At 38.8% G+C, this 26347-nt stretch overlaps 1 protein-coding gene across 1 annotated transcript in view; it reads left to right on the forward strand.

The window, feature by feature from the left end:
- The first annotated feature begins 1527 nt into the window (after nucleotides 1-1527).
- ARPC1A (actin related protein 2/3 complex subunit 1A) overlaps nucleotides 1528-26347 on the forward strand; it is a 35936-nt gene continuing 11116 nt past the window's right edge. Inside the window, exons 1-6 of the mRNA XM_019635315.1 lie at nucleotides 1528-1614; nucleotides 6150-6242; nucleotides 11256-11360; nucleotides 17174-17396; nucleotides 20624-20731; nucleotides 22810-22927. Of these exons, the coding sequence (XP_019490860.1) occupies nucleotides 6179-6242; nucleotides 11256-11360; nucleotides 17174-17396; nucleotides 20624-20731; nucleotides 22810-22927 (618 nt within the window). The 5' untranslated portion in view covers nucleotides 1528-1614; nucleotides 6150-6178. The remainder of the gene's footprint in view (nucleotides 1615-6149; nucleotides 6243-11255; nucleotides 11361-17173; nucleotides 17397-20623; nucleotides 20732-22809; nucleotides 22928-26347) is intronic.

Genomic DNA, 26347 nt, shown 5'->3' on the forward strand with positions numbered 1-26347 from the left:
CCTTGTATTTAAAACTATCTGTGAATTGATCTTATCCTAGTCTCTAAGTTCCTCCAAGATAGAGGGATTTTACCCAACTCTTCTGTGCATTGCACGAAATGCTTAACACAATACTTGGCACTTGATGAATACTCACCAAATATCTGATGATTTGAAGCTTGACCAGATTTCATTTCAATCCTATTCAATCAATCTAATTCAATCAATCTAATTCAATCCAATCAAATCAAGAAAGCCAACAAAATCATTATATGGCAGCGTCCAACTCTTCTCATCCTCCCATTTCCTATTTCTAGTACCACCTTCCTTGGAACTAATTTTTTAAAAGGCAGAGTCCTCATTTTGGATAGATCAGTGTCATTACACAAATCTAAAAACAAACACTAAAAATAACTCACCCTCCTTAGGACTCCAATGGCTCTTATACAAGGGCATGGGTGGGATAATGGAAAATGCTCTGCATTAGGCATCAAAGGCCAGCCCTGCCACTGGCTTATATCAAAACCTTCCAGTCTCAAAATCCTCTGCTTCTGTTTCCTTAGTTACAGAATAAGGTGGTTTCACTTAAAGAGCCCCTTTAGAACTGAGGTTCTACCATCTGGATTGACAAGGTAACAATGAAGAGAGTTCCGTGGTCTAGAGCTCTGGTCTAGCGCTCTAGGTTGTGCTTTCGAGGGGTCTGAAAAAAGAATATCACTCTGACATTTCAAAAATATGTTATCCCATATGCATAAGAACAATGGACAGGGCTCACTTATGGTAAAGATTGACCTTTGCTAAGGAAGATATAGGCCTGGAACAACCTAGCTACTATGACCTGCCCAGCTAGGAATTTATGATCCGACTCTCGTCACTGAGCTAATTGGGCCTGCCCAAGTAGCCTCCTGAGCTTGTCCTGTTTAACATGTCGCCCCTTTTCATTCATAAGTAGAATGCATCTACACAACAAGAACTGTCTTCGTGTGTGTGTGTGTGTGTGTGTGTGTGTGTGTGTGTGTGTGTCGGGGGGAGGTATTTGCTTAATTCCCCCAACTCTTCTGTCCTGTGGCGTCATTTTGGTAGCAAGGAACAATTGATTCCAACCCAAGTTTCCTCAGAGAGTACCTTAGAGACTTCCCACAGAGGAGATTGGCTCTGACAGGGGCTCTCTGAAGGGAGAAAAACATAGCCGTTCCCGAGTCCCTGTAGCTGGAAAGGCCCCCATTCTCAGTAATGCATTTTCTGACAAAAGCACTTGTGAAACCGCCAAGGCTCCATCCACACTTCGATCCGTAAGTATGAGGAAATTTTCGAGGAAAGGAGTAAGATGCCTACGCTGCTTCACCACCACCTTCTAGCCCGTTTGTAAAGCCGCCTCAGAGGGGGCGCCGCAGCGCTCAGCAAGAACCCTCTCGGGTCTCACCCACTCCGTACCGCCCGCGCGTTGGAGCTGTGCGCATGCGCAGACTGCCTGAGCAGCCGGGCTGCGCAGACGCCGTAAGCGTTTCCGGGATCTGTCAGCCGCTCCCTCTGAGCTTTGGTTCTACTCCCGCGCCAGTTGGAGCCTGTTCGCGTCGACTGACCAGAGTCCGCGAATTCTCCGCTCCAAGCCCGTCGGGACTGCCCCGACCCCAGGTAAGGAGCAGCAGGAGCGAGCTTTTGGCCCTGTGGGCTTCCACTGACTTGGCCTCGTACCGGACTTGAACCCGCGGGGACAATGAGGCGGGGGCTTAGGCCGCGGGGCCCGGAGTCTAAGGGCTGGTGGGTCTCCCTGCCCGGCCTCCGGGAGGGGGCGGGGGATCCCCGTTCTCCGGGGGACTCGCCCAGCTCCTGGATCCCCATACAGATCGTTTCTCAAAATTTTCGAGCTCCAAGCCTCTTCGAATGCCAGAATTAACAGCTTCTCCTGCGCTTCCGTAGCCCTATTTCCACCTCTATTGTGGCCGTTTATCACAGTCTGTAAAACTGTGGTAAATGGAATAACCTCGCCCTCATCGGGCGTCGCGAGAGACCGTTTCTTTCTTTAGCCTCTAGAATAGGTCCCTGCACACGGTAGGCGCCCGTAGAACATTTGGTTTCTGTGTAGGGCAGAATCCTTCAATTATTGGGGACAGAATCCTCAATCCTTCAGTTATTGGGGACCCTTATGAACTAGAGAAAAACCTCCTCCCTAGTCCCCCTCTTGAGTGCCCCCCGTCCCCTGAATCGAAATTGCACATATTGTCTCCGTGGAACCTTTGATGTAGCACCTTTCACATTCCAACCCTCCAGTGGACTACCGAAACTCGTAATCCCAGCTGCTTCACTTCGTTGGATGCCTCTAGCAAAATTGCTTCTCTGAGTCCCTGTTTCTTCATCTACAATAAGAAGATTCTTAGGGCTTTCTGGAGAATCAAGTGAGTTTGTTTGCATAAATTGCTTAGAATAATTCCTGGCCCAGAGTAGGTGCTCAATAAATATTAGCTATTATTACTGCTTCTGGAGATTGTGTGCTTATCTATCTTCCCTTCCTCTCCGAACTGGCTCCAATTCTCTCTTGAGGACCAGAAAAGAGTCAGATTGATTTATGTTTCTGGCCCCAACTTGGTACTTTACACTGCTGGGAACATGGTAGGCACTTATTAAATTATAACTTGGACTCTTTATGAAGCCATCTGGTATACTGCAGCTTTGGAACCTGCTTTTATCTACCTCAACCCATTGCCTAAATTACCTAAATTTTCCTAGTTCTGTCCCATTATCAATTTCACCTAACCTTTTGGTTTTATGTAGGCCCTGTGTATATTAAAACAAAGGAGAGGATATCTGGAAGGTGTTTTTGCCTTAGAGTGTGGGTGTGACTGGCTGCTTCCTATCACAAAGTATTAAAAGATAATTTCTAAGGTTAATTCATCTACTTATCACAATTTAAGGCGTGGATCGTCTTGGAAAAATTAAAACTATTGTGTGGAGGGAGACTGGCAGTATTTCGATCTAGTTGACTAATCCTATGCTGAAAGAAATTCTGCACAAAGAAGTTTAAAATGGTCTGTTGATGAGACTGGTGCCTGGAACTGAAACACGTTTCTGAACATTGTGGTGGGTGTGGTAACCTTGTTGCAGTACCTGGTGTTGCAGGGTTAGGTAATGAGAGCAATTAGAAGCTGGATGAATCACAGTCTTGAAAACTGACCCTAAACAGGGTGTATTCCCACTGTAGAAATACTTTCAGGCTCCAGGGCCAAGAATTCAAAGCATATGTAGATGTTTCCAAGTTCAGGGGATACTAACTGGTGTGTACTTCTTGGGATAGTTCAAAAGCCTTGTCAGAGGAAAAAAGGGCACTAACTTACTGAGCATCTGTTGCGGGCTGAGCTTTGTACTATACACTTTGACATGTTATCTCATTTAATCTTCCTACCAAACAACCTTGGGATGTCAGTAATATGTTCATTTTATAGATGAAAAAACGATATTTAGAGATATTGAATGACCTGCCCAGGGTCTCATAGCTAGTGTGTGTCAAAGCCAGGATTCAGACTCAGGTTCCCTTGGCCCCAGAGCCCATAGCTAACCAAACATGAGAATGACTGTACTCAAAGGGATAGGTAAAGAAAAGAATTTGGGATGGGGGCAGTTCCTGGAATCATACTCTGCTATAAATCATTTCTCATTCTCAGTGCTGGACAATAAAAGGTCATCAGTAGAAACTTGTTAAATTTAATGTCACCTGCTTTTTTTGTTCCCTTTTTCTCTTCTCTACCTTCATTAAGACAAAGGTTTTCAGATTTCACTTAAATATTAATCACAGTTTAGAAATTATAATTATCACCCTACGACAGATGGTATCTTTTTCTTGGTACAAAATTCAAGCTATTCTTCATTCGCTGAGTTTGATGAATACAGGCTGTGTTTACTTGGTGGCTTATAAATTTGACAAATATGAGTGTTCTCTTGGCCTACAGACTTAAAATAGCCACGATTGTAAAAGAATTACAGGTCTGAGTGTATGTCTAAATATAGAGTTTGAATGTTATACGAAATTAGAAATGCAGTTTTAGAAGTAATTATGCCATTGTGTAAATGTTGACCTCTTTTGAAGGTTTTGCTACATTCTTATAAAACTGAATTGAAGAATGAGAAAACCTTTGGCTGCAGCTATTTTTGTTAACTGTGTGTGAAATTGTGCTTTTATTGAATGTAGATTTCACATTAAATTATTAATTTGCAGACCAATTTTGTTTCAGTTAACAGATGAACTTATAAAGTGTAGCTTTGAACTAAATTGCTTTTAATTAAGGAGATATTTGTGATACGACATGTTATTTTGAGTAACTGAATAAAGCCTGTTGTGATGGGTAAGCATCTGATATCAGAGATAAAGAGAGCCATGCAGTAAGCATCTGAAAGTTTAAAAAAAAACAAAACAAATTTAAGCGGTCTCATTTGAATTTACTTTAAAAAATTTTTTTAATTTCCAATTAGAGTCTTTTTGTTTATTTGTGAATTGCAATTTGCTGTCTAGAACATGCAAAAGTAAAAAATTAAGTGACCTAAATATCTTCACTCTTAGAATAAAATGTGAAACACTGACATTTCTCTTCCAGTTCAAGATATCAGGTGTTAAATAAGGGTGCACTTATCTCTTTTTGACCTCTGGGTTCCTTTATAACAATTAGCAGAGAAATTTCTTCTGCTTTCTGCTAAGATTGATTTCTACTTTGTCTGCTGAACTTTCATTATTCACTTTACAACCTTCTGGTGACCCTTCCATTCATTTCCTGCTTGCATCACAATTCCTATCGCACATTTTAGTCTCCACCCTAGGTTAACATGACTTGTACTTAAGTGTATTGCAACTTCAGAGTGTTGTGAGAGTGCCTCTTAGAAATGATTAAATTGAGTGCTTGTTTGAAAAAATTTATCTTATTTCAGGTAATAGTTGCATCTTCGGTGGATCTAGATTTGTGTGCCTATAAAATGGAAAACTTCACTTGATTTTTAATTTAATGATGTTTCACAGATTCCTGCTTTTCATTTAATTACAATAAAAAGTTTAAAGAGTAATAAAACAAATATCTGCATACTCTGCCTACATTCACCAGTTAACATTTTGCCACATTTGCTGTTTATCTACTTGTTATTTTAAAGGATTGAAAATAAGTTACAGAAGACATCATGACACTTCACTCCTAAACCCTTCATCATCTTTATCTCCTAAGATTTAGGACATTCTCCCACCCAAGGACAAACAATTAGAAATTAAAGAAATTAATTTAAGAAAGTAAAAATAATTCCGTATTGTTATGTAATATGTAGCCCAAATTCAAATTTTCCCTATTGTACAAAATACACTTTTTATGAATATTTTTAAAATATAGATTACAATCAAGTTTCTATATCAGATTTGATTTTCATAGCTCTTTTAATCTAGAGCACCACCCCCCTTCCATTGCCTCCTTTTAATAGTCCAGTTGTTTTATAGGACGGCACACATTCTAATTTTAACAGTTTATTTTTCCCTTTCATGTTTTTTAACTAATTCCATTCCCCTTTACTTCCTCAAAACTATAATATTAGGTCTGGACCTTGATTGGGTTTAGAGTAAATATATTTGACATAAATAATTCACAGCTATGTTGGCTATATTATGAGGTTTCTCCAGGATATTACTGTGACCTGTTGTCACAGCATAATTATTAACAGTGCCCCTTTTTGCTCTCTTAAAAGTATTCTGGTCTGGATGATAAATTAAGTGGTCACTATTTACAAGTGATGATGTGCACTTCATGTTGCCTCCCCTCAGGAGACCCATCAGATTATATTCCACTATTTATGATACTAAGTTTGATCACTCGGTTAAGGTGATGTTTTTTATTGTAAAGGCATGTTTTTCCCTTTGTAATTAGTAAGTAATCTGTGGGATGATCACTTGAGACTGTGAATATCCTGTACCCCAGTAATCTTTAACCCATGGTTTTAGTCTTTTGATGACCCTTGACAATAAATTATACATTGGTGGTTACCATGCTAGTTGTATTTAAATGATTAAGTTTTGACATCGAGATTGATTTTTTTTTTTTAGTAGGAGAATAGTGTTTTATTTATCCCCAAACGTTTCAAGATTCCCAGACAGCTTAAATATTGGTTTCCTGCTATTTTAAATGCTTTTTTCTGTTTGCTCATTGCAGCTTTCTATCCTTTGAAAACACTAAGAATAATGTCCCTGCATCAATTTTTATTAGAGCCAATCACCTGTCATGCCTGGAACAGGGATCGTACCCGTAAGTATGCTATTTGTGCCTGTATTTTGGTAACTTTGATCCTTTAGATTTAGGCACTTCTGGGGATTATGTATTTCATTGTCACATGTGAAAAGGATAGACATAGGTTCAGAAGGGAACTGGGTCAGTCCTTTGGTTTTATAGATATAGAAACTGAGGCCTATACTATTGGAAGGACTTTTCAGTGGTCACACCTCAAGTTAACGTCAGAGCCATTGCTAGCACCAGGCCTTCTGGTTCCTTGTCCACTTCTTTTTCTACAGTACCACTTGGAAGACAGTTCATATCAGAGACATCTTTCATTGCCCTAAGAACCCAGTGTCTGGAATGGTTATGCAGTAACACCACACTTATTCAGCATTTAGCCAGAATTCTAGAACCTAGAAATAAGCTGTTTCAGAAACATGTTTTTTTCCTGAATACTGAGAGTAGTACTAACGAGTATTCACTATGTTATTCATAACAAGCTTGAGTTTCTGGTTTTCTGCTCCAGCAAACTAAAAAGGAACGGAGAAGACTCTTAGAAGTAGACACAGTACAGCAAGCAACGTGACAGATAATATGACAAGGTGGAAAGAAAAAAATCTAGAAACAGAAGTGTAGTATTATGCCCATGAGTTATTTTTAAAAGTTGAATTATATTCACTATTTTTTTAAATAAGGGATAATTATATAGAACTAAGATAGTTCACATAACATAAAATACATCCTTTTAAAGAATACAATTCAGTCGTTTTTAGTATATTCACAGAGTTATGCAACAATCATCACTATCTAGCTTCAGAATATTTTCATCACTCCAAAAAGAAATTTTATACATATTAGCAGTCACTTCCAGTTTTCTTCAAAGCTTCCAGTCCTAGGCAACTACTAAGCTATTCTCTGTCTCAGTGGATTTGCTTATTCTGGACATTTTGTATAAATGGAATCATACAATATGTGCCTTTTTACATTTAGCTTCTTTCACAGAGCATAAATGTTTTCAAGGTTCATCCATTTTGTAGCATGTATCAGTGCTTCATTTCTTTTTGTGGCTGAATAATATTGTATAGACATACCTCATTTTGTTTATTCATTAGTTGGTGAACATTTGGGTTGTTTCCACTTTTTGGCTATTGTGAATGTTGCTGCTATGAACATTCACATACAAGTTTTTATGTGGACATATGTTTTCACTTCTTTTAGAGTGTATACCTAGGAGTTGAATTGCTGTGTCATATGGTAACTGTGTTGAACATTTTGAGGAACTGCCAGACTACTTTCCAAAGTGACCACAGCATTTTACATTCTCACTAGCAATATATGAGGGTTCAGAATTCTCCACGTCCTCATCAACACTTGTTATTATCTGTGTTTTTTATTATAGCCATATGCCCACCATTATCCTAGTGGGTATAAAATAGTTATCTCATTATAGTTTTGATTTGCGTTTTCCTAATGACTAATGATGTTGAGCATCTTTTCACATGCTTATTGGCTTTTTGTATGTCTTCTTTGGAGAAATGTCTATTCAGATCCTTTGCCCATTTTTAAAAATGGGTTATTTGGTTTTTTATTTTTGAGTTGTAAGAGTTCTTTATATATTCTGGATATAAGTCCCTTATCAGATAAATGATTTAGAAAATCTTCTCCCATTCTGTGGGATATCTTTTCATTTTCTTTTTTTTTTTTAAGATTTTATTGGGGAATTGGGGGAGGGGAACAGACAGGTAGACAAATTGCTGTTTTTGTTCTTCAGTCTAGTTGTGGAGGACGTCACTTCACTGGCCCATGTTGGTATGATCATTGTGCTCTTCCCGGGTGAGGCAATCAGTCGCCGGTCATTGGTCGGCTGCTCACAGCGGCTCCCGGCAGCTCACACCGGCTGCTGGCCACTCACGCTGCCTGCCACCTGCTCACATAGCTCACGGCAGCCCGCTGCAGCCCCGCTGCAGCCTACGCCATCGCCAGTGATTCACAGCAGCTCAACTCCAGGTCGAGCTGTTGTTCATCATCTTAGCTGTAGAGGGCAGTGTCACTGGCCCTCAATGTGGGGTCCGAACCGCAGCCCTGCTGCTCAGAGCTGGCACTCCCAAGCGAGCTCTTAACCAGCTGAGCCACTCTGCCAGCCCTCTTTTTATTTTCTTGATGGTGTCCTTTGAAGCACAAAAGTCTTTAATTTTGAAAATGTTCGATTTATTTATTTTTTCTTTTGTTGCTTATGTATCTGCTATTGTATCTATGAAACCATTGCCTAATTAGAGCTTACAAAGATGTATACCTATGTTTCTTTCTAAGAGTTTTATAGTTTTAGGTTTTAGGTCTTAAATCCATTTTGAGTTAATTTTTTTATCTAATGTGAGGTAGAGGGGCCCAGCTTCATCTTTTTGCATGTGGATACCCAGTTGTCTCAGCACCATTTGTTGAAGACTGTTCTTTTCCCATTGAATTATCTTGGCACCTTTGTCAATAGTCAAATGAATATAAATGTGAAGGTTTATTGGATTTTCAACTCTATTCCATTAATCTTTATGTTTCTCCTAGTGCTAGGACTACACTGTCTTGCTAACTGTGGCTTTGTAGTAAGTTTTGAAATTGAGAACTATAAATTCCAACTTTGTACTTTTTTCTCAAGATTGTTTTGACTCTTCTGGGTCTCTTGCATCTCCATATGAATTTCAGGGTCAGCTTATTAATTTCTACAAAGAAGCCAGCTGAGATTTTGATAGGGATTTCTTTGAATCTATAGAGGCACTATTTTTTAAAAGGCAATTCAGACATGGTTCACTCTTATTTTTAAATAAATCCTTGGTACATAAACAGTACCCTCCAGGTTACTATTGAATGACGTGAAAACTTAGATATGAGCCTCTGTATTGGGTATTTAAAAATATGTAACATGCAGGATGGTGAGTCTAGAGCTTCATAGTTGAGTTTTCTATATCTTCTGTCTTTACTTTCCTATCTAAAACTAGGTTTTTGGAGTATTTCCAATTACTTTTAATAGAAATGCAAAATATCATTGTCCTCATTTAAACTGCTTAAAAACTTAATGTATTAAGTCACATTTTTTGTTATGCCACATTATAATTTGAAATTTATAACATTTTTCAGGTTTAACTTTTGATTTGGTGTTTTTTTTTGTTTTTTTTTAAGCTGAGCCATCCTGCTACCTGTTGGCAGCTCAGCGGCTGCTCAGCTCGGGCTGGACCTGAACTGCTGTTGCTCAGAGCTCAAACTCCTGAGCGAGCTCTTAAACAACTGAGCCACTCGGCCAGCCCCTTGATTTGGTGTTTGAAATCCCCATATGCATCTTAGAAATTTAGAGAAAAACATAACTTTACCAGAAAGCACTGAAAGTCTTAGGATTTTAGAGCTAAATATTTATCTAGTTCCACAGTTCATCTGTAAAACAGATGTAGCTTTCTTAAGGAGGGAACGAAAGGTGATATAATTAATAGATGGGGAAACTATTAAATGATTAACCAGAAGTTTGAGACATCAAACTTTGAGACATCAAGTTTGTGATCATAATTTTAATTTTAAGAAATCAATTTTTAAAAAATGGATGAACAAGAAAGGGAAAAAAATTGGGCCGGCCAAGTGGCGTGTTGGTTAAGAGCTGGCTTGGGATGCCAGAGGGCCCCGATTCAGATCCCACATATGAGGGCCAGTGACACTGCCCTCTACAGCTAAGATGCTGAACAACAGCTCAACCTGGAGCTGGGCTGCTGTGAGTCGCCGCTGACACATAGGCTGCACCCCCTGCTGCAGTGGGTTGCCATGGACTACCGTGTGTAGCCAGCAGCCAGCGTGAGCGGCCATCAGCCGCCATGAGCAGCCGTCCAGAAGCTGGCGACTGATCTGCCTCGCCCGGGAAGAGCGCAATGATAGTACCAACTTGGGCCAGTGAAGCAACGTCCTCCACAACTAGACTGAAGAACAAAAGGACAGCAACTTGTCTGTTCCCCTTCCCCCAATTCCCCAGCGCTGTTCCCATCCCCCAATTCCCCAATAAAAATCTTTAAAAAAAAAAAAAGGGAAAAAAATCAATGTAAGTTAAAAAAATCTATCATATAGATATGTATATTCTTAATATTTTGGATTGGTCCAAGAGATTTCTGTTGAATTTTATTTTGTGATTTAGATGGACTTTATTGTAAAGGAAAACTTTGATATAGTTTATCAGCAGAATCAAGTTTCTTTTGATAAACTGCGGTGGTTCCAACCTGGGTCCAGGATAGCAGTAATGAGAGCCTATGAGGTATTTTCAGCATTTCAGAAAGTCTAACTGAAATTAAATATTTATCACTAATAATTTTGTACAGGTGAGCTAAAATGTTAAGTATCTTTACTATGGGTTAAAATTACAGTTGACCCTTGAACACTGCAAGAGTTAGGGGTGCTGACCCTCTGTGCAGTTGAAAATTCATATATATCTCTCCCCAAAAACTTAACTATAGTCAACCTTCAGTATGTGAGGGGGAGTGGTTCCAGAGCCCTCCTCGGGTACCCAAATGCCCAAGTCCCTTATAGAAAATGGCATATAGAACAATGCATACAGTCAGCCCTCCGCATCTGCAGATTCCCAACTGCGGATTGAAAATACTGTTTTCAAGCCACAGTTGGTTGAATCCATGGATGTGAAACCCATGGATATGGAGGTCTGACTATTGAAAAAAATCCTGTATAAGTGGACCTGCACAGTTCAAACTTGTGTTGTTCAAGGGTCAACTGTATATCAGCTAAGTATAGTAATATTGTTTATTTCTTACTGGTTAGAATCTTTAATTGACAGTTGATATGTCTTTGATAAAATGAATTTATAAATTTTTCCTGCAAAACATTTTAAAACATTAAGACCAAGTAGAGGTAAAAATAATGAAAGGAACTCTTCAGAGATGAATATGGAGAACCATTTTTTGAAACAGCTTTTCTATTCCTTCAACCTATTTTAAAATGCCAACTGTAACATATCCCTTTTTTTGGAGTTTGTTTCAAGTGCAAGTGCTAACTATTGACTTTTTCCTCCAGAGATTGCACTTAGCCCTAATAACCACGAAGTCCACATCTATAAGAAGAACGGGAGCCAGTGGGTAAAAGCTCATGAACTCAAGGAGCACAACGGACACATCACAGGTAAAGGAAGAGAACCGTGAGCATAGTACAATATTTCCAAATTTAGCACCGTTTCATTTAAATAGCCTAATAAAGTAAGCCTGCCAAATATTTAAAGTTGTGCGGCATTTACTGAGTTTTCTTTAGAAAATTTGAGAAAATAGCCTAAGAGTGATCTCAATTTTTAAGTGCTTCTTTTAGGCTAGGTGGTACACACCACTCTACAAGTGTTATGGAAAACACTGAACCTACAAGGACTCAAGAGCTTAGATTAGGAGATGAGACATGAAAGAGAAAACTGGATAGCATGTTAGCCGTGTGAAAATGTAAGCCAAGCTATGTTCCCAAGTGCGTGCTGAGGGAGCTCAGTGTCTTCTAAAAGCTTCCCATATGTTGTTTTTTGGGGCAAGGAAGACATTTAAAAACACTGAAAAGGACAAAGAGTAATGTAACAAACACCCTTATTTCTGCCACCCAGAATTAACAACTACTTATCTTTTTTTCTGTGCCAGAAAACTTAGGACACAAAGATTTTAATAAAGAATATTCTAGATGATGATGATAAAGTCCCCTCTCACCACCAGTCCTGTTCCTCTCCCTCAGTTGGCAGTCTATAATTTAGTGTGATATTATCCCAGTCCATTCTTAATAATTTTACATACATGTGTATATATTCATAAGCAATCTTTAATACTATTGGATAGTATTTTTAAGTGCTACATAAATGGCATCATATACATCTCTTGCAGCCTGCTTTTGCATTCTACATTGTTTCTGATCTCTACTTATGTTGGTGTATCTAGATCAAGTTTATTTCTTTTAACTGATGTTTGGCATTTCATACCTCATTAATTCTTTCCTCCATTGAAGGACATTTATGGTTTTTCCAGTTATTCCATTGAAGCGCTAAATCAAGCATTCCTATGCAGATCTCTTTGTACATGTATGAATGCTCATATATAGTAGACTTGTACCTAGGGGACATGTACATCTTCAGCTTTGCTAGGTATCATCAGATGGCCTTCATCCCACTAGCCTTGTACAGGTCTCGCACAGACTTGATATGGTCAGACTGTCTAATGAGTGAAAGGTGGTATCTGTATAAGTTGCATTTTCCAGATGACTAGAAAGGTTGAGCATATTTTCAGATGTTGATTAGCCATCTGGGTGAGTGTGTGGGTGTGTGTGTGTGTATATGCATATATGTGTGACTTTGCTATTTATAATTCCTGTCCATTTTGCCATTGAGTTTTTATCTTTTTCTTGTTGATTTGTAGAAGACTGGATCTTAAAGCTCTGGCTCAGAGGCAGATTCCTACATGTACATTAACTTTTGTCTTTGGCAAAGACTATCAATGACTAGATGGTTAGAGGTGTCAAGCAGGGCAGTACTACGTCTTATTAAACAAATGTCAAATTATGGAGGAGAAGAGGTAAAAACGGAGAATTTTTACAGTGATTTTCAGAATTTAGTGAACCAAATTCTGATACTAAATTTCAAGAGAATGCATTGCTTTGTTAAATCATGTCTGACTATTCTTTAAAAAACACACACATTCGCTCCCCAGGTATACAAAAAAATATGGGTAAAAGAAGTAGTTCCTTACATCACACAGGCACCCCAGTTGGGACCCCCTCTTGTTTTGAGAGCTGCTACTTTCAGCTCTAATAAAACTATCCTCTGCTGTAAACTTAAAAAAAAAAAAACAAATGAAAAACATATTCACTTACTGCTCTGTTCAGAAAGAGTTCTTGTTCTTTGATCCTTACTACTATAGTTTCTTTTTTATTCTGTTTTCTGGCAGAGTTGATTCAACCTCTTGCTTTAAATAATTTGGCCAAACACATAAAAACTTATTCTCCATAACTTGTTTTTTTTCCCATAACTTTTCAATTATACACACTTTTCACTGCAGTCTTGGGTTTCCCTTCTCCCAGTGACATTTGTGTTTAGGTGGGCAGCAAAAAGATTAATCATGATTTTTATTTTTTTAATTGGAACCCTGGAATTTTGCTTCTGATCCCCTAGCATACTGATTAGCTTAAAGATAGCCTTCCCCCAAATCAGAGAAACACAGCATGTTTTGACCTTCTGCACCCAGCAAAAACTTGTGACCATGCCTTCTCACTTTTACCAGGATTTCTATGTGATGCGAGTGAGTACCCGGAGCCGACTGACTATTACCGAACCAGCACCAAAGACGTAATTTCTACTTTTGTTGCTGTTGCTTTCCCACGACCTTATTTCTGTTAGATTTCGCCTATTTAAGTCCCTTCGCCCGTGGCCTTAAGGCCTAAAAATAAAAATACTCGTATTTTAAATTGGAATTTTAGCATTAGGAAATACTTTTAAATGAGAAAGGGCTAAAATGAAAGACCAAAGAAATAGTCAAAATAGTGAACTACTTAGTTCTGTCCTTTTTCTCCCCTGCTTCTTTTTTTGTAATCTTTTGAAGTTGGGCCTATTTTCTGTCCAAATGCTCAAATGACTTTTATATTTTTAGTTCTGGAAACAAAGTATTGTTGAAAAAATCTAAATATAACTATGTGGTAGGAGAACAACGATCAAACATATTTTCTTAGAAAGTTAGTAACTATGGGAAAAATAAATTATGTTCTGAGCTATTCTAGAAGAAAAGACTAGTTATTACTACAGAGAAAAAGGGCATGACAAACATCAAAAAGATATCAGTCCTGGTGTTTTTTTCTCTGTGAGTTCATTGTTTTGTGTTAAATGTTTAATCACTGTCTCTTTTTTAAAGGACATTTTACTATGGACAGTTTTAAACATAATGAAAATAGACAATAATTAACGAGTCCCTATATAGCCATCACCCAGGTTCAACAGTTTTTAACTCACAGCCAATCTTGTTCTCAACTCACTTCCTTCCTATACTATTTTGAAGCATATCCCAGAAATTATATAATTTCATATTTCAGTTGGTATCTCTAAAAGATAAGGACTCTTCAATAATAAACAATATAATAGTCTGTTTTAATTGGGATCCTAATAAGGTACATGTGGTTGTGATTAGTTTGTGTCTCTCTTTAAGTCTTTCGTGGATAGGTTCTGTTTCTTTTTCTTTGCAATTTATTTGTTAAGAAAATTGAGAAATCGAGTTGTTTGTTCTATAGTGTTTTCTGGATTTTACTGATTGCAAGCCCATGGTGTTTTACATATTTCTCTGTTCTCTGTATTTCTTATAAATTGCTAGTTGAAGTTAGGTGCGGTAGGTCCTTTCATCAAGGAGGCTCATAACATCTAGTTCTCTTTCTGTGATGTTAGCAACTGTTCATGATCAGTGCCCATATCCATTAATTTAGTAGTGGCTACAACATGGTGATATTCTAAATCTATCATTTCTTCTCTATTAGCTAGACCATATTTATAAAAGACGCTTACCTTCACCTACTGTTTGGTTACCCTAAGATACAGTCAGTATAGGAAAGACAGGATAGATTCTTGATTCCCTTCCTTTCCTTTCAACTCTTCTCATGTCAGGAAAACAAAAAATTATGTAAAGCTAAATTAGTAAGAGATGAAAATTTGCCTTTTACTGAATTTTTGCTCTTCCCATTTCTCTTTTTAACAAGTATGTGTCTGAAGAGCTAAAAGCTAATGTTATCTAAAATAGTTTGAGGTTATGACTATGGTTTTACAGCCTCCATATTCAAATTAAAGATGTAGCTACAAAAGTAGGCTTAGAACTACAATATAAAACCAAGCAGAAGGGCTCCTTATATTTTTTTTAAAGAGTAATGATTTATTGATTATTTTTTTAACACCTCGTTTAAGTACCTCAGGGATTCTTATAAAACACGTATGTATTTGGAGTCATGATCATATGGAATAAGGAATGAAATTTGAAATTGTCAAAATCATACAAAATCACTGAGCTTTCTCATTACAAGGCAACATTCTGGATGTTAGAGGATATAATAGTTTTCTATTGCTATGTAACAAATCCTATAAACTTAGCAGCTTAAACCAAAACACATTTATCATCTTACAGTTTTTGTGGGTCAAAAGTCTGGGCCTGGCTTATCTGGGACTCTGCTTAGGGTCTTACAAGCTATAAACAAGATGTCAGTGGGGGATGAGTTCTCATCAGAGGCTTGACCAGTGAAGGGTCCACTTCCAAGCTCCTTCAGGTTATTGGCAGAAGAATTCATTTCCTTGCAACTGTGAGATTCATGGCAGTTTGCTTCCTCAAAGCCAGCAATGGAGAAAGTGTGTGAGCCTCTTTAGGAAGAGGGGTGCCACACTCTTATGTAATCTTATGCAGTAATCATGTACATCTCATCACCTTTCCAGCATTCCATTGATTAAAATCAAGTCACAGGTCCTGCCCACACACAGAGGCATGAACACCAGCAGGCAAGATCACAGGGACTGCCCAGAACACTAGTTTCAAAAACTTGCTTTCTATTGTCAATAAACTTGTAATCAACTTAGGAAAACAAGACATTCATAAAAATAACAATATTTTGCATCACACTTCTGAGAATGTATCATAGAGAGGTAAAAAGGTACGTGCCTGAATGTTTACTCCAATTTTATATAAGAGATTGGAAACTAAAAAAAGTTCAACAATCGGATATTTGGGGAAATTATTATAAGATCAATATTCTAAAATAATGTATAACTACTACTAATGTATCAAAAGCAGGAGAAAATGTTTGCCATATTAACCTTGAGGGGAGGAATGTGTGTGGACATAAAGAACAGGGGCACGACTTGATTGACTTTCTGCATGACCCATTGTGATGTTTGTCTCATAACAATGGGTATTGCTTTTGTAGTGAAAAATAAACTTTTAAATCTAAATAAAGAGGACTGCAAAATACACATCACTTAGAACACACTCCCCCATGTATTTTTTTCTTCGGTGGTACAAATAAGTCGACATTTCTTATAGATGTATGAATGAATGAACTCTTCATACTGCTAAATCACTGACTTATGACTAATGGAGACTTTGATTTACTCGTATAGTCATCTTACTTTTTTCTATATAAGTGTTAAAAATGTTAATTATTAATTTATAGGGAGATATCTACAATAAAAATGTATTAGTAATATTTCTATGTGAAATTGTATTTATAGAAAATCCCTCATCAGTAGCTATAAAATGGATTGAGTCATAGCAGCTTTTACTCTTGGTATATAACAAACTGACCTTGACTTTGGGATCCTTCATAGAGTCACCAAATAAGTAAAAGACTGGTAAAATAGAAAAATGAACCTTACATTTGATACATTTTAGGTCTCTTCCTAATTTAGGTACAAAGATACTCAAGGACTCTTTCATAGAACTTGCATCATACCGAAAAGGTATTTAAGTTAGTTTATATGGCAGTGACCTTCAGAAGAATATATAATGAATCACAATTTTTATTTTTCCATCTATATACTGAAGATTATTTTTATTTACCCTGTATGTTGTTTCATTTGGATGTCATGTAGCAGACTTTCAGTTGATATCATTGAATGAGATGTGTTAATGAATGAATAATAAAGGTACTTTCAGACAAAGAAAAATCTAAGAGGGAAGAAAAAGGTCTTCAGACCTGGTATCTTTAGAAACCCTGTGAAAGGGTGGAAAGAATGTCCTCACTTAGTTTTGTAACCTCCACAATTATAAAATAGCTGTATTCTGCCTGGCCTCATGGAGGATCCCGAGTTACAGAACTTTGCAGAGAAAATCCTTGCCTTTGTGTGTGAGGTGGTGATCAGGACCTCATCTGTCCCTGCCACGTCAGTGCCACCTGCTTGTGCCATGTCAGTTGTCAGTGGCCCGGGCAAAGCAGGTGACGCCACATCTCACTTACAGGTATTGACTGGGCTCCCAAGAGCGACCGCATCGTTACTTGTGGGGCAGACCGCAATGCCTATGTCTGGAGTCAGAAAGATGGAGTCTGGAAGCCAACCCTGGTAATCCTGAGAATTAATCGTGCAGCCACTTTTGTCAAGTGGTCCCCACTAGAGAATAAATTTGCTGTGGGAAGTGGAGCACGACTCATTTCCGTTTGTTACTTCGAGTCCGAAAATGACTGGTGAGCAACATCTGAATATTTTATTTCTCTATAGAATCATACATTTTGACCACTGTATTCTTGGTGACTTCTTGAGGCACTGGGTGAAGGCTTGCCTATAACTTCAGTTTTTCCTCATCTGAAGATTTATTTTACCTCTGAAATTCTCCATTCTCTCTGAGCATTTTTCCTTCTTATGTGAACATTGAGTCAAATCTCACATCTTTCTCACATTAATATAGTGCTGTGGTTTCCATGTTCTGCTCTGCTAACTTGTTTGCTCTGTAAGGTGTTACTACTCTTCTGACTTTGTACTGTCCAAATTGTTGTTATTCTGATATATAAATCATAAACTTGAAAGATTCCCAGTGTCCTGAGGAATGATATTTTTTCCTCACCATCTCTATTCATTTATTTATTTATTTATTTATTTATTTATTTATTTATTTATTTATTTATTAGCTGAGCCATCTTGCCACCTGTTGACAGCTCAGCAGCAGCTCAGCTCGGGCTGGGAATCGAACTGGCAACCCTATTGCTCAGAGCTTGCACTCTTTTTTTTTTTTTTTAAGATTTTATTGGGGAATCGGAGGGGAACAACAAGTTGCTATCCTTTTGCTCTTCAGTCTATTTGTGGAGGACATCGCTTCACTGACCCATGTTGGTATTATCATTGCGCTCTTCCCGGGTGAGGCAGTTGCTTGCCGACCATTGAATGGCCGCTCACGGCAGCTCATGAAAGCACACGCCCACTGCCGGCCAGCCCCACTGCAGCCTACACCGTCGCCGGTGACTCACAGCAGCCCAGCTCCAGGTCAAGCTGTTGTTCACCATCTTAGCTGTAGAGGACGCAGCGTTGCTGGCCCTCATGTGGGATCTGAACCGGGCCCGGCTGTATAGAGCTGGTGTCCCAAGCCAACTCTTAACCAGCGCGCCACTTGGCTGACCCTCAGAGCTTGCACTCTTGAGCGAGCTCTTAACCACTGAGTCACTCAACCGGCCCACCATCTCTATCCATTTAAAATATCTAGGATTGGTACAGATTAACAGTGTTCTCCTTTCTTTAAAGTTTGCTAACCAAATCTGTGTCTTAATATAATGTTTTACTTGTTTAAACCATTGAAGTAAAAGTTGACCAGGATCTTGGAAATATAATCAGCCTATTATACTACTCTTTTTATAAATCACTTGTAGCTGAGCCGAACAGAGGTTTATTTTATAACTAAGTAACTTACTTGAACCACTCCTTCCTGCTTACTTTGATAAGAAAATGACTGCTGTATCTGGCATGCATTCAGAAAGGGTGGTAAATACCCTTCAACATGAAACTGTCATTTAGTACAAAACTGGCAGTGTATTTGCACTAAAAATAGCAGAGTACACATTACTCTTTGTGTCAGTGTACTGTTTGCTTTTTGTTGAAACAGTGAAAGAAAGGGATTGTCATGTTACATTTTGTAACTTAGTAAAACCTCAGAAATTTTGATTGTTTGAAAAAAGTGAATTTGCAGCAAGATTGAATTATGAATTTAAGACATGCATATTTTCTTTGAAGCATGTGTAAAATTAAGGCTAACAAAATGTTGCCTGTTAAAAATCATTTAGAAGGCTCACTGTATGGATAGGTGAGAAACAACTTTTCTTCCTAGATAACCCTCAATGTCAGTTTGTTTACATTTTTATTCATTAAAATATAGTCTCAAATATAGGTAAAAATTGGGCTTTACTGTAGTACAAAGAATTGTCATTTGAACAAGCTGTATGTTCAGGGGAGTTTCTCAGCCATGGAACAATATTTCAATAATACTTTAAAACAACCTCTAAATGCCTTAATTTAAAATAACTACCTTGGGCGGGCTGAGTGGCTCAGTTGGTTAAGAGTTAGCTTAAGAGCGTGAGCTCTGAGCACGTGTTCCTAACAACAAGGCTGCCTGTTCTATGGTGGGCTACGCCCGCCCGCAACTAAGACCGAACTCGGCATCTTGAGCTGAGCTGCTACCCAGATAGCTCTGTGGACAGAGCATGTGCTCTTAACAACAAGGCTGCCGGTTCGACTCCCACATGGGATGGTGGCTGTGCTACCCACAACTAAGACTGAACTCATCACCTTGAGCTGAGCTGCCACCCAGATAGCTCAGTGAATAGAGCATGCGCTCTTAACAAGGCTGCTGGTTCGACTCCCTCATGGGATGGTAGCTACGCCCACCTGCAACTAAGATTGTAACACAGCATCTTGAGCTTAGAGGCCACAAGCTACCGGTGGGCAGCCAGATGGTGACTGGCGCCCTCCACAACTAAGAATGAAGAACAACAACTTGGCTAGTCCCCTTCCCCAATTCCTCAACACTGTTCCCCTCCCCCAACTCCCCAATTAAAAAAATAACTAAAAATAAAATAACTACCTTATTAAACAAGTCAGAATATTGTCTATTGAATATTTCCAAAATATTCAATATTTTTTCAAAATATTCAAATATATTTTTTATATTGAATATTTTCAGAATGAAATTTTTCAGATAAGTTTCTAAGAAAAAGATTCTATAAAAAAATAATTTAGCATCAAGGAAGGGTATTTGACACAATATTAAGTCTCTCATCATGACTGGTTTTTAAGCAGTAGTTTTGGGGGCAGATACTGATTTAGTTAAGCCAGAATCATGACTGATCTTAGAATAAATAAACTCTAAGTGGAGCTAGGGAATTAGTTAAAGGCTAATCTCCAACAGGAGGTTCTGCTAATTTCTTGGTTGTGATTTCTCTGTGAAAAAAGTTAAAAAGAATTTGCAGCTTCTGGAAACTTAGCATTGGAAACAGGAAATTAAGCTGTCTTACAACCCAGCCTAACCCAAAATGAAATAATAAATTACTGCATATTTATTAATAAAAATTCAAGTAATTTCAAACCTCAATTTGTATTTCAAAGGTTAAAGTCACACGTAATCTGAAATTCCATGGGACAGTACTAGAGTTAATCCATAAATATACTTAACTAATGAGGATCCCCTGGGAACCAGACAAGTTCAGAACTGGTTGCCCTGATGAGAATGTCAAATTCTAAAAGAGGAAAAGAAAAGGGACCATCTATGGTTGTTTCTTTCTTCCTTTAGAAATGCACCTTCTCTCTGGCAGGAGAGCTGGTAACCACATAAGAACCATGCATTGGGGTTTTCACCTGACACATTTATAGGTCGTTTGAGGGCTGTTATTTGATGTGTGGATAAACTAAAATGGATTTTCTCCTTTTGTAGGTGGGTAAGCAAGCACATTAAAAAGCCAATTCGTTCCACTGTCCTCAGCTTGGATTGGCATCCCAACAATGTTTTGCTGGCAGCAGGATCATGTGATTTCAAATGCAGGTGAGAACAAATGAGAATTGGTAGACAGACTTGAGTTGTTTGTTGTTCGTCTTTCAACAAATATTTTTAAGGTTCCTTTTCTTTGCAAGGTACTATGCTAGGCACCATGAGGGCTTCACAGATGAAAAGAGCTTGTGAGCTAGAAAAGGAGCTAAAGTAAGTACATAAATTACTGAGGTAGAAAGAAGTGGATTTGGAGGTGTAGTAGGAGGGAGATTGCAGGGGTGGGGACAGGGAAGTTTTCCTTCTGCAGAACATCCAGGTTTCAAGTGGGGCTATAGTGTTCTCCCCTCACCCCAACTACAACATTATTTCTCATTTCATTACCCGGGCAGCAGACTCTGCAAATTGCAGAGTGAAACTCAGATTAACAAAGCATAACTAGCTGAACAGTGCGCACTGCTGAGCTATTACAGTGCTATTCCTTTTCAGTTAAAGCTTTTCTTTGTCATGATCATGAGGCTAGAAGAACATAAACAGTTAAGAGCTTTAAGGATCATACAGTGTAATCACTTTTCAAAGTTCTTTATCAGCGAGCTTTTTTTTCTGTTAGACAATAGAAAAGCAGATGTTGTTTAATGTTGATGATGTGGTGGGTTGGGAGATGGGATGCATCTTTCTTTAGTAGGCTACTTGGAGAATTTCCAGAAAACCTGGCTAGTGTTTTTTGTTTTTTGAGCCTTTTTTTTTTTTTTCTTTAATACACTTGTGGGCATTTGGCTGTGGAAGGGGAAACAGTAATGTCAAGGCACTTCTGGGGGGAAATATTTGTTCTTAAGAACCGTCTAACAGTAAAGATAAATAGACATTTTCTAGAGTTTCTCATATTTAGGAGTTTTGTTGTTTGTGATGTGTTACCCAGAGTCATTCTAGCTCCCTTAGAAGATGGAAATAAGTAGTACTGTACTGATCCATACCACCTGGATCATCAAGCTATGTCTAAAAATCTGGTTGTGAAAATGGGTTACAATTCTTCTGTTAATAATGATTTCCAGAAATAAAGTTTACTTTGACTTGTAGTCCTGTGGTTATGGGTCTTTTCTGTTGGCACTCTCCAGTTGGCAGCTGAGAATCACCTGTTCTTTCCTGCACTCTGATGATGAAAGCAGTAGCCATTGTGATGCTGATTTAAAGCACAGCTATTCTAAGGTCACATCATCTAACTTACAGATAACTGCCCTTCACCTCCCTAGTGCCTTGCTTGTTCCAGAACTGCTGCTGCCATTATCATTTTGGGGAAATACTCCGGATCACTTAGGGAGTCTTTAGGTGCAGAAGTTTTTGAAGAGAAGCTTTACAAAGTAGGAATAGCATTGGAGGGCAAAAGGGAATAAAACAATAGATTCCCAGCTGTTCTTTATCCCTTTATCCCTTTTGCTTCCCACCCCTGGGTCAAGGAATTAGAGGCAGAGACTGATGACAGCAGGCTGGAAAGGACCCACCTTCATCGCAGACTATACCTGCCACAAAGACTGGACAGCGGGCCTGAGGGTAGAGTGAGCCCAGCCCTCTGCCTGCCTGCTTTCCCTCCCCATTGGAGGCCCACGGCTTTCCTTGGCTTTCTCTTTGGATGTCCCTTTCTTTAATTGGGTTCATACCATTAGTTTATTGCTGGGTGGCAGTAATTTCCTTTCTCCTACCCTACTGTGGGCTTCCTGGAATCCTGTGATGGTGAAGTAGACAGGAAGGAATGCTGTGCTCACTTAGCCAGATCTCCCATGAGCAAGGGAGGGTGGGACAGCGCGATTCTCCCCCAGAATGTGCACTCCAGGGGGGAAGGGCTTTTGCATCTAGTCTAGAACTGCGCTCCTAGAGCAGTGCCTGACACATCATCAGCGCTCTGAATATCCATTGATTGAGGATGGATTTGCCAAACTTGGATTGACCTATAGGACAGCCTAGCCATTCTGTGTCTTAAGAGATTTTGCATATCTGAACTTGTCTGTCATATTTTGCTCTTCATGTATCAATCTCTTTGCATTCTAGGACACTTGACAGCAGCTGCCTGTGGCCTATTTCTATATACTACATATATTTTCATTTACTTTTTCCTTCTCTCCCTGACTCTTAAACTGCAGAGTGTTTTCTGCGTACATTAAAGAAGTGGATGAAAAACCAGCCAGTACGCCCTGGGGCAGCAAGATGCCGTTTGGTCAGCTGATGTCAGAGTTTGGTGGCAGTGGCACTGGTGGCTGGGTGCATNTTTGTCAAGTGGTCCCCACTAGAGAATAAATTTGCTGTGGGAAGTGGAGCACGACTCATTTCCGTTTGTTACTTCGAGTCCGAAAATGACTGGTGAGCAACATCTGAATATTTTATTTCTCTATAGAATCATACATTTTGACCACTGTATTCTTGGTGACTTCTTGAGGCACTGGGTGAAGGCTTGCCTATAACTTCAGTTTTTCCTCATCTGAAGATTTATTTTACCTCTGAAATTCTCCATTCTCTCTGAGCATTTTTCCTTCTTATGTGAACATTGAGTCAAATCTCACATCTTTCTCACATTAATATAGTGCTGTGGTTTCCATGTTCTGCTCTGCTAACTTGTTTGCTCTGTAAGGTGTTACTACTCTTCTGACTTTGTACTGTCCAAATTGTTGTTATTCTGATATATAAATCATAAACTTGAAAGATTCCCAGTGTCCTGAGGAATGATATTTTTTCCTCACCATCTCTATTCATTTATTTATTTATTTATTTATTTATTTATTTATTTATTTATTTATTTATTAGCTGAGCCATCTTGCCACCTGTTGACAGCTCAGCAGCAGCTCAGCTCGGGCTGGGAATCGAACTGGCAACCCTATTGCTCAGAGCTTGCACTCTTTTTTTTTTTTTTTAAGATTTTATTGGGGAATCGGAGGGGAACAACAAGTTGCTATCCTTTTGCTCTTCAGTCTATTTGTGGAGGACATCGCTTCACTGACCCATGTTGGTATTATCATTGCGCTCTTCCCGGGTGAGGCAGTTGCTTGCCGACCATTGAATGGCCGCTCACGGCAGCTCATGAAAGCACACGCCCACTGCCGGCCAGCCCCACTGCAGCCTACACCGTCGCCGGTGACTCACAGCAGCCCAGCTCCAGGTCAAGCTGTTGTTCACCATCTTAGCTGTAGAGGACGCAGCGTTGCTGGCCCTCATGTGGGATCTGAACCGGGCCCGGCTGTATAGAGCTGGTGTCCCAAGCCAACTCTTAACCAGCGCGCCACTTGGCTGACCCTCAGAGCTTGCACTCTTGAGCGAGCTCTTAACCACTGAGTCACTCAACCGGCCCACCATCTCTATCCATTTAAAATATCTAGGATTGGTACAGATTAACAGTGTTCTCCTTTCTTTAAAGTTTGCTAACCAAATCTGTGTCTTAATATAATGTTTTACTTGTTTAAACCATTGAAGTAAAAGTTGACCAGGATCTTGGAAATATAATCAGCCTATTATACTACTCTTTTTATAAATCACTTGTAGCTGAGCCGAACAGAGGTTTATTTTATAACTAAGTAACTTACTTGAACCACTCCTTCCTGCTTACTTTGATAAGAAAATGACTGCTGTATCTGGCATGCATTCAGAAAGGGTGGTAAATACCCTTCAACATGAAACTGTCATTTAGTACAAAACTGGCAGTGTATTTGCACTAAAAATAGCAGAGTACACATTACTCTTTGTGTCAGTGTACTGTTTGCTTTTTGTTGAAACAGTGAAAGAAAGGGATTGTCATGTTACATTTTGTAACTTAGTAAAACCTCAGAAATTTTGATTGTTTGAAAAAAGTGAATTTGCAGCAAGATTGAATTATGAATTTAAGACATGCATATTTTCTTTGAAGCATGTGTAAAATTAAGGCTAACAAAATGTTGCCTGTTAAAAATCATTTAGAAGGCTCACTGTATGGATAGGTGAGAAACAACTTTTCTTCCTAGATAACCCTCAATGTCAGTTTGTTTACATTTTTATTCATTAAAATATAGTCTCAAATATAGGTAAAAATTGGGCTTTACTGTAGTACAAAGAATTGTCATTTGAACAAGCTGTATGTTCAGGGGAGTTTCTCAGCCATGGAACAATATTTCAATAATACTTTAAAACAACCTCTAAATGCCTTAATTTAAAATAACTACCTTGGGCGGGCTGAGTGGCTCAGTTGGTTAAGAGTTAGCTTAAGAGCGTGAGCTCTGAGCACGTGTTCCTAACAACAAGGCTGCCTGTTCTATGGTGGGCTACGCCCGCCCGCAACTAAGACCGAACTCGGCATCTTGAGCTGAGCTGCTACCCAGATAGCTCTGTGGACAGAGCATGTGCTCTTAACAACAAGGCTGCCGGTTCGACTCCCACATGGGATGGTGGCTGTGCTACCCACAACTAAGACTGAACTCATCACCTTGAGCTGAGCTGCCACCCAGATAGCTCAGTGAATAGAGCATGCGCTCTTAACAAGGCTGCTGGTTCGACTCCCTCATGGGATGGTAGCTATGCCCACCTGCAACTAAGATTGTAACACAGCATCTTGAGCTTAGAGGCCACAAGCTACCGGTGGGCAGCCAGATGGTGACTGGCGCCCTCCACAACTAAGAATGAAGAACAACAACTTGGCTAGTCCCCTTCCCCAATTCCTCAACACTGTTCCCCTCCCCCAACTCCCCAATTAAAAAAATAACTAAAAATAAAATAACTACCTTATTAAACAAGTCAGAATATTGTCTATTGAATATTTCCAAAATATTCAATATTTTTTCAAAATATTCAAATATATTTTTTATATTGAATATTTTCAGAATGAAATTTTTCAGATAAGTTTCTAAGAAAAAGATTCTATAAAAAAATAATTTAGCATCAAGGAAGGGTATTTGACACAATATTAAGTCTCTCATCATGACTGGTTTTTAAGCAGTAGTTTTGGGGGCAGATACTGATTTAGTTAAGCCAGAATCATGACTGATCTTAGAATAAATAAACTCTAAGTGGAGCTAGGGAATTAGTTAAAGGCTAATCTCCAACAGGAGGTTCTGCTAATTTCTTGGTTGTGATTTCTCTGTGAAAAAAGTTAAAAAGAATTTGCAGCTTCTGGAAACTTAGCATTGGAAACAGGAAATTAAGCTGTCTTACAACCCAGCCTAACCCAAAATGAAATAATAAATTACTGCATATTTATTAATAAAAATTCAAGTAATTTCAAACCTCAATTTGTATTTCAAAGGTTAAAGTCACACGTAATCTGAAATTCCATGGGACAGTACTAGAGTTAATCCATAAATATACTTAACTAATGAGGATCCCCTGGGAACCAGACAAGTTCAGAACTGGTTGCCCTGATGAGAATGTCAAATTCTAAAAGAGGAAAAGAAAAGGGACCATCTATGGTTGTTTCTTTCTTCCTTTAGAAATGCACCTTCTCTCTGGCAGGAGAGCTGGTAACCACATAAGAACCATGCATTGGGGTTTTCACCTGACACATTTATAGGTCGTTTGAGGGCTGTTATTTGATGTGTGGATAAACTAAAATGGATTTTCTCCTTTTGTAGGTGGGTAAGCAAGCACATTAAAAAGCCAATTCGTTCCACTGTCCTCAGCTTGGATTGGCATCCCAACAATGTTTTGCTGGCAGCAGGATCATGT

The sequence above is a fragment of the Hipposideros armiger genome, unplaced genomic scaffold, assembly GCF_001890085.2.
Source record: "Hipposideros armiger isolate ML-2016 unplaced genomic scaffold, ASM189008v1 scaffold_21, whole genome shotgun sequence".
Taxonomy (NCBI): domain Eukaryota; kingdom Metazoa; phylum Chordata; class Mammalia; order Chiroptera; family Hipposideridae; genus Hipposideros; species Hipposideros armiger.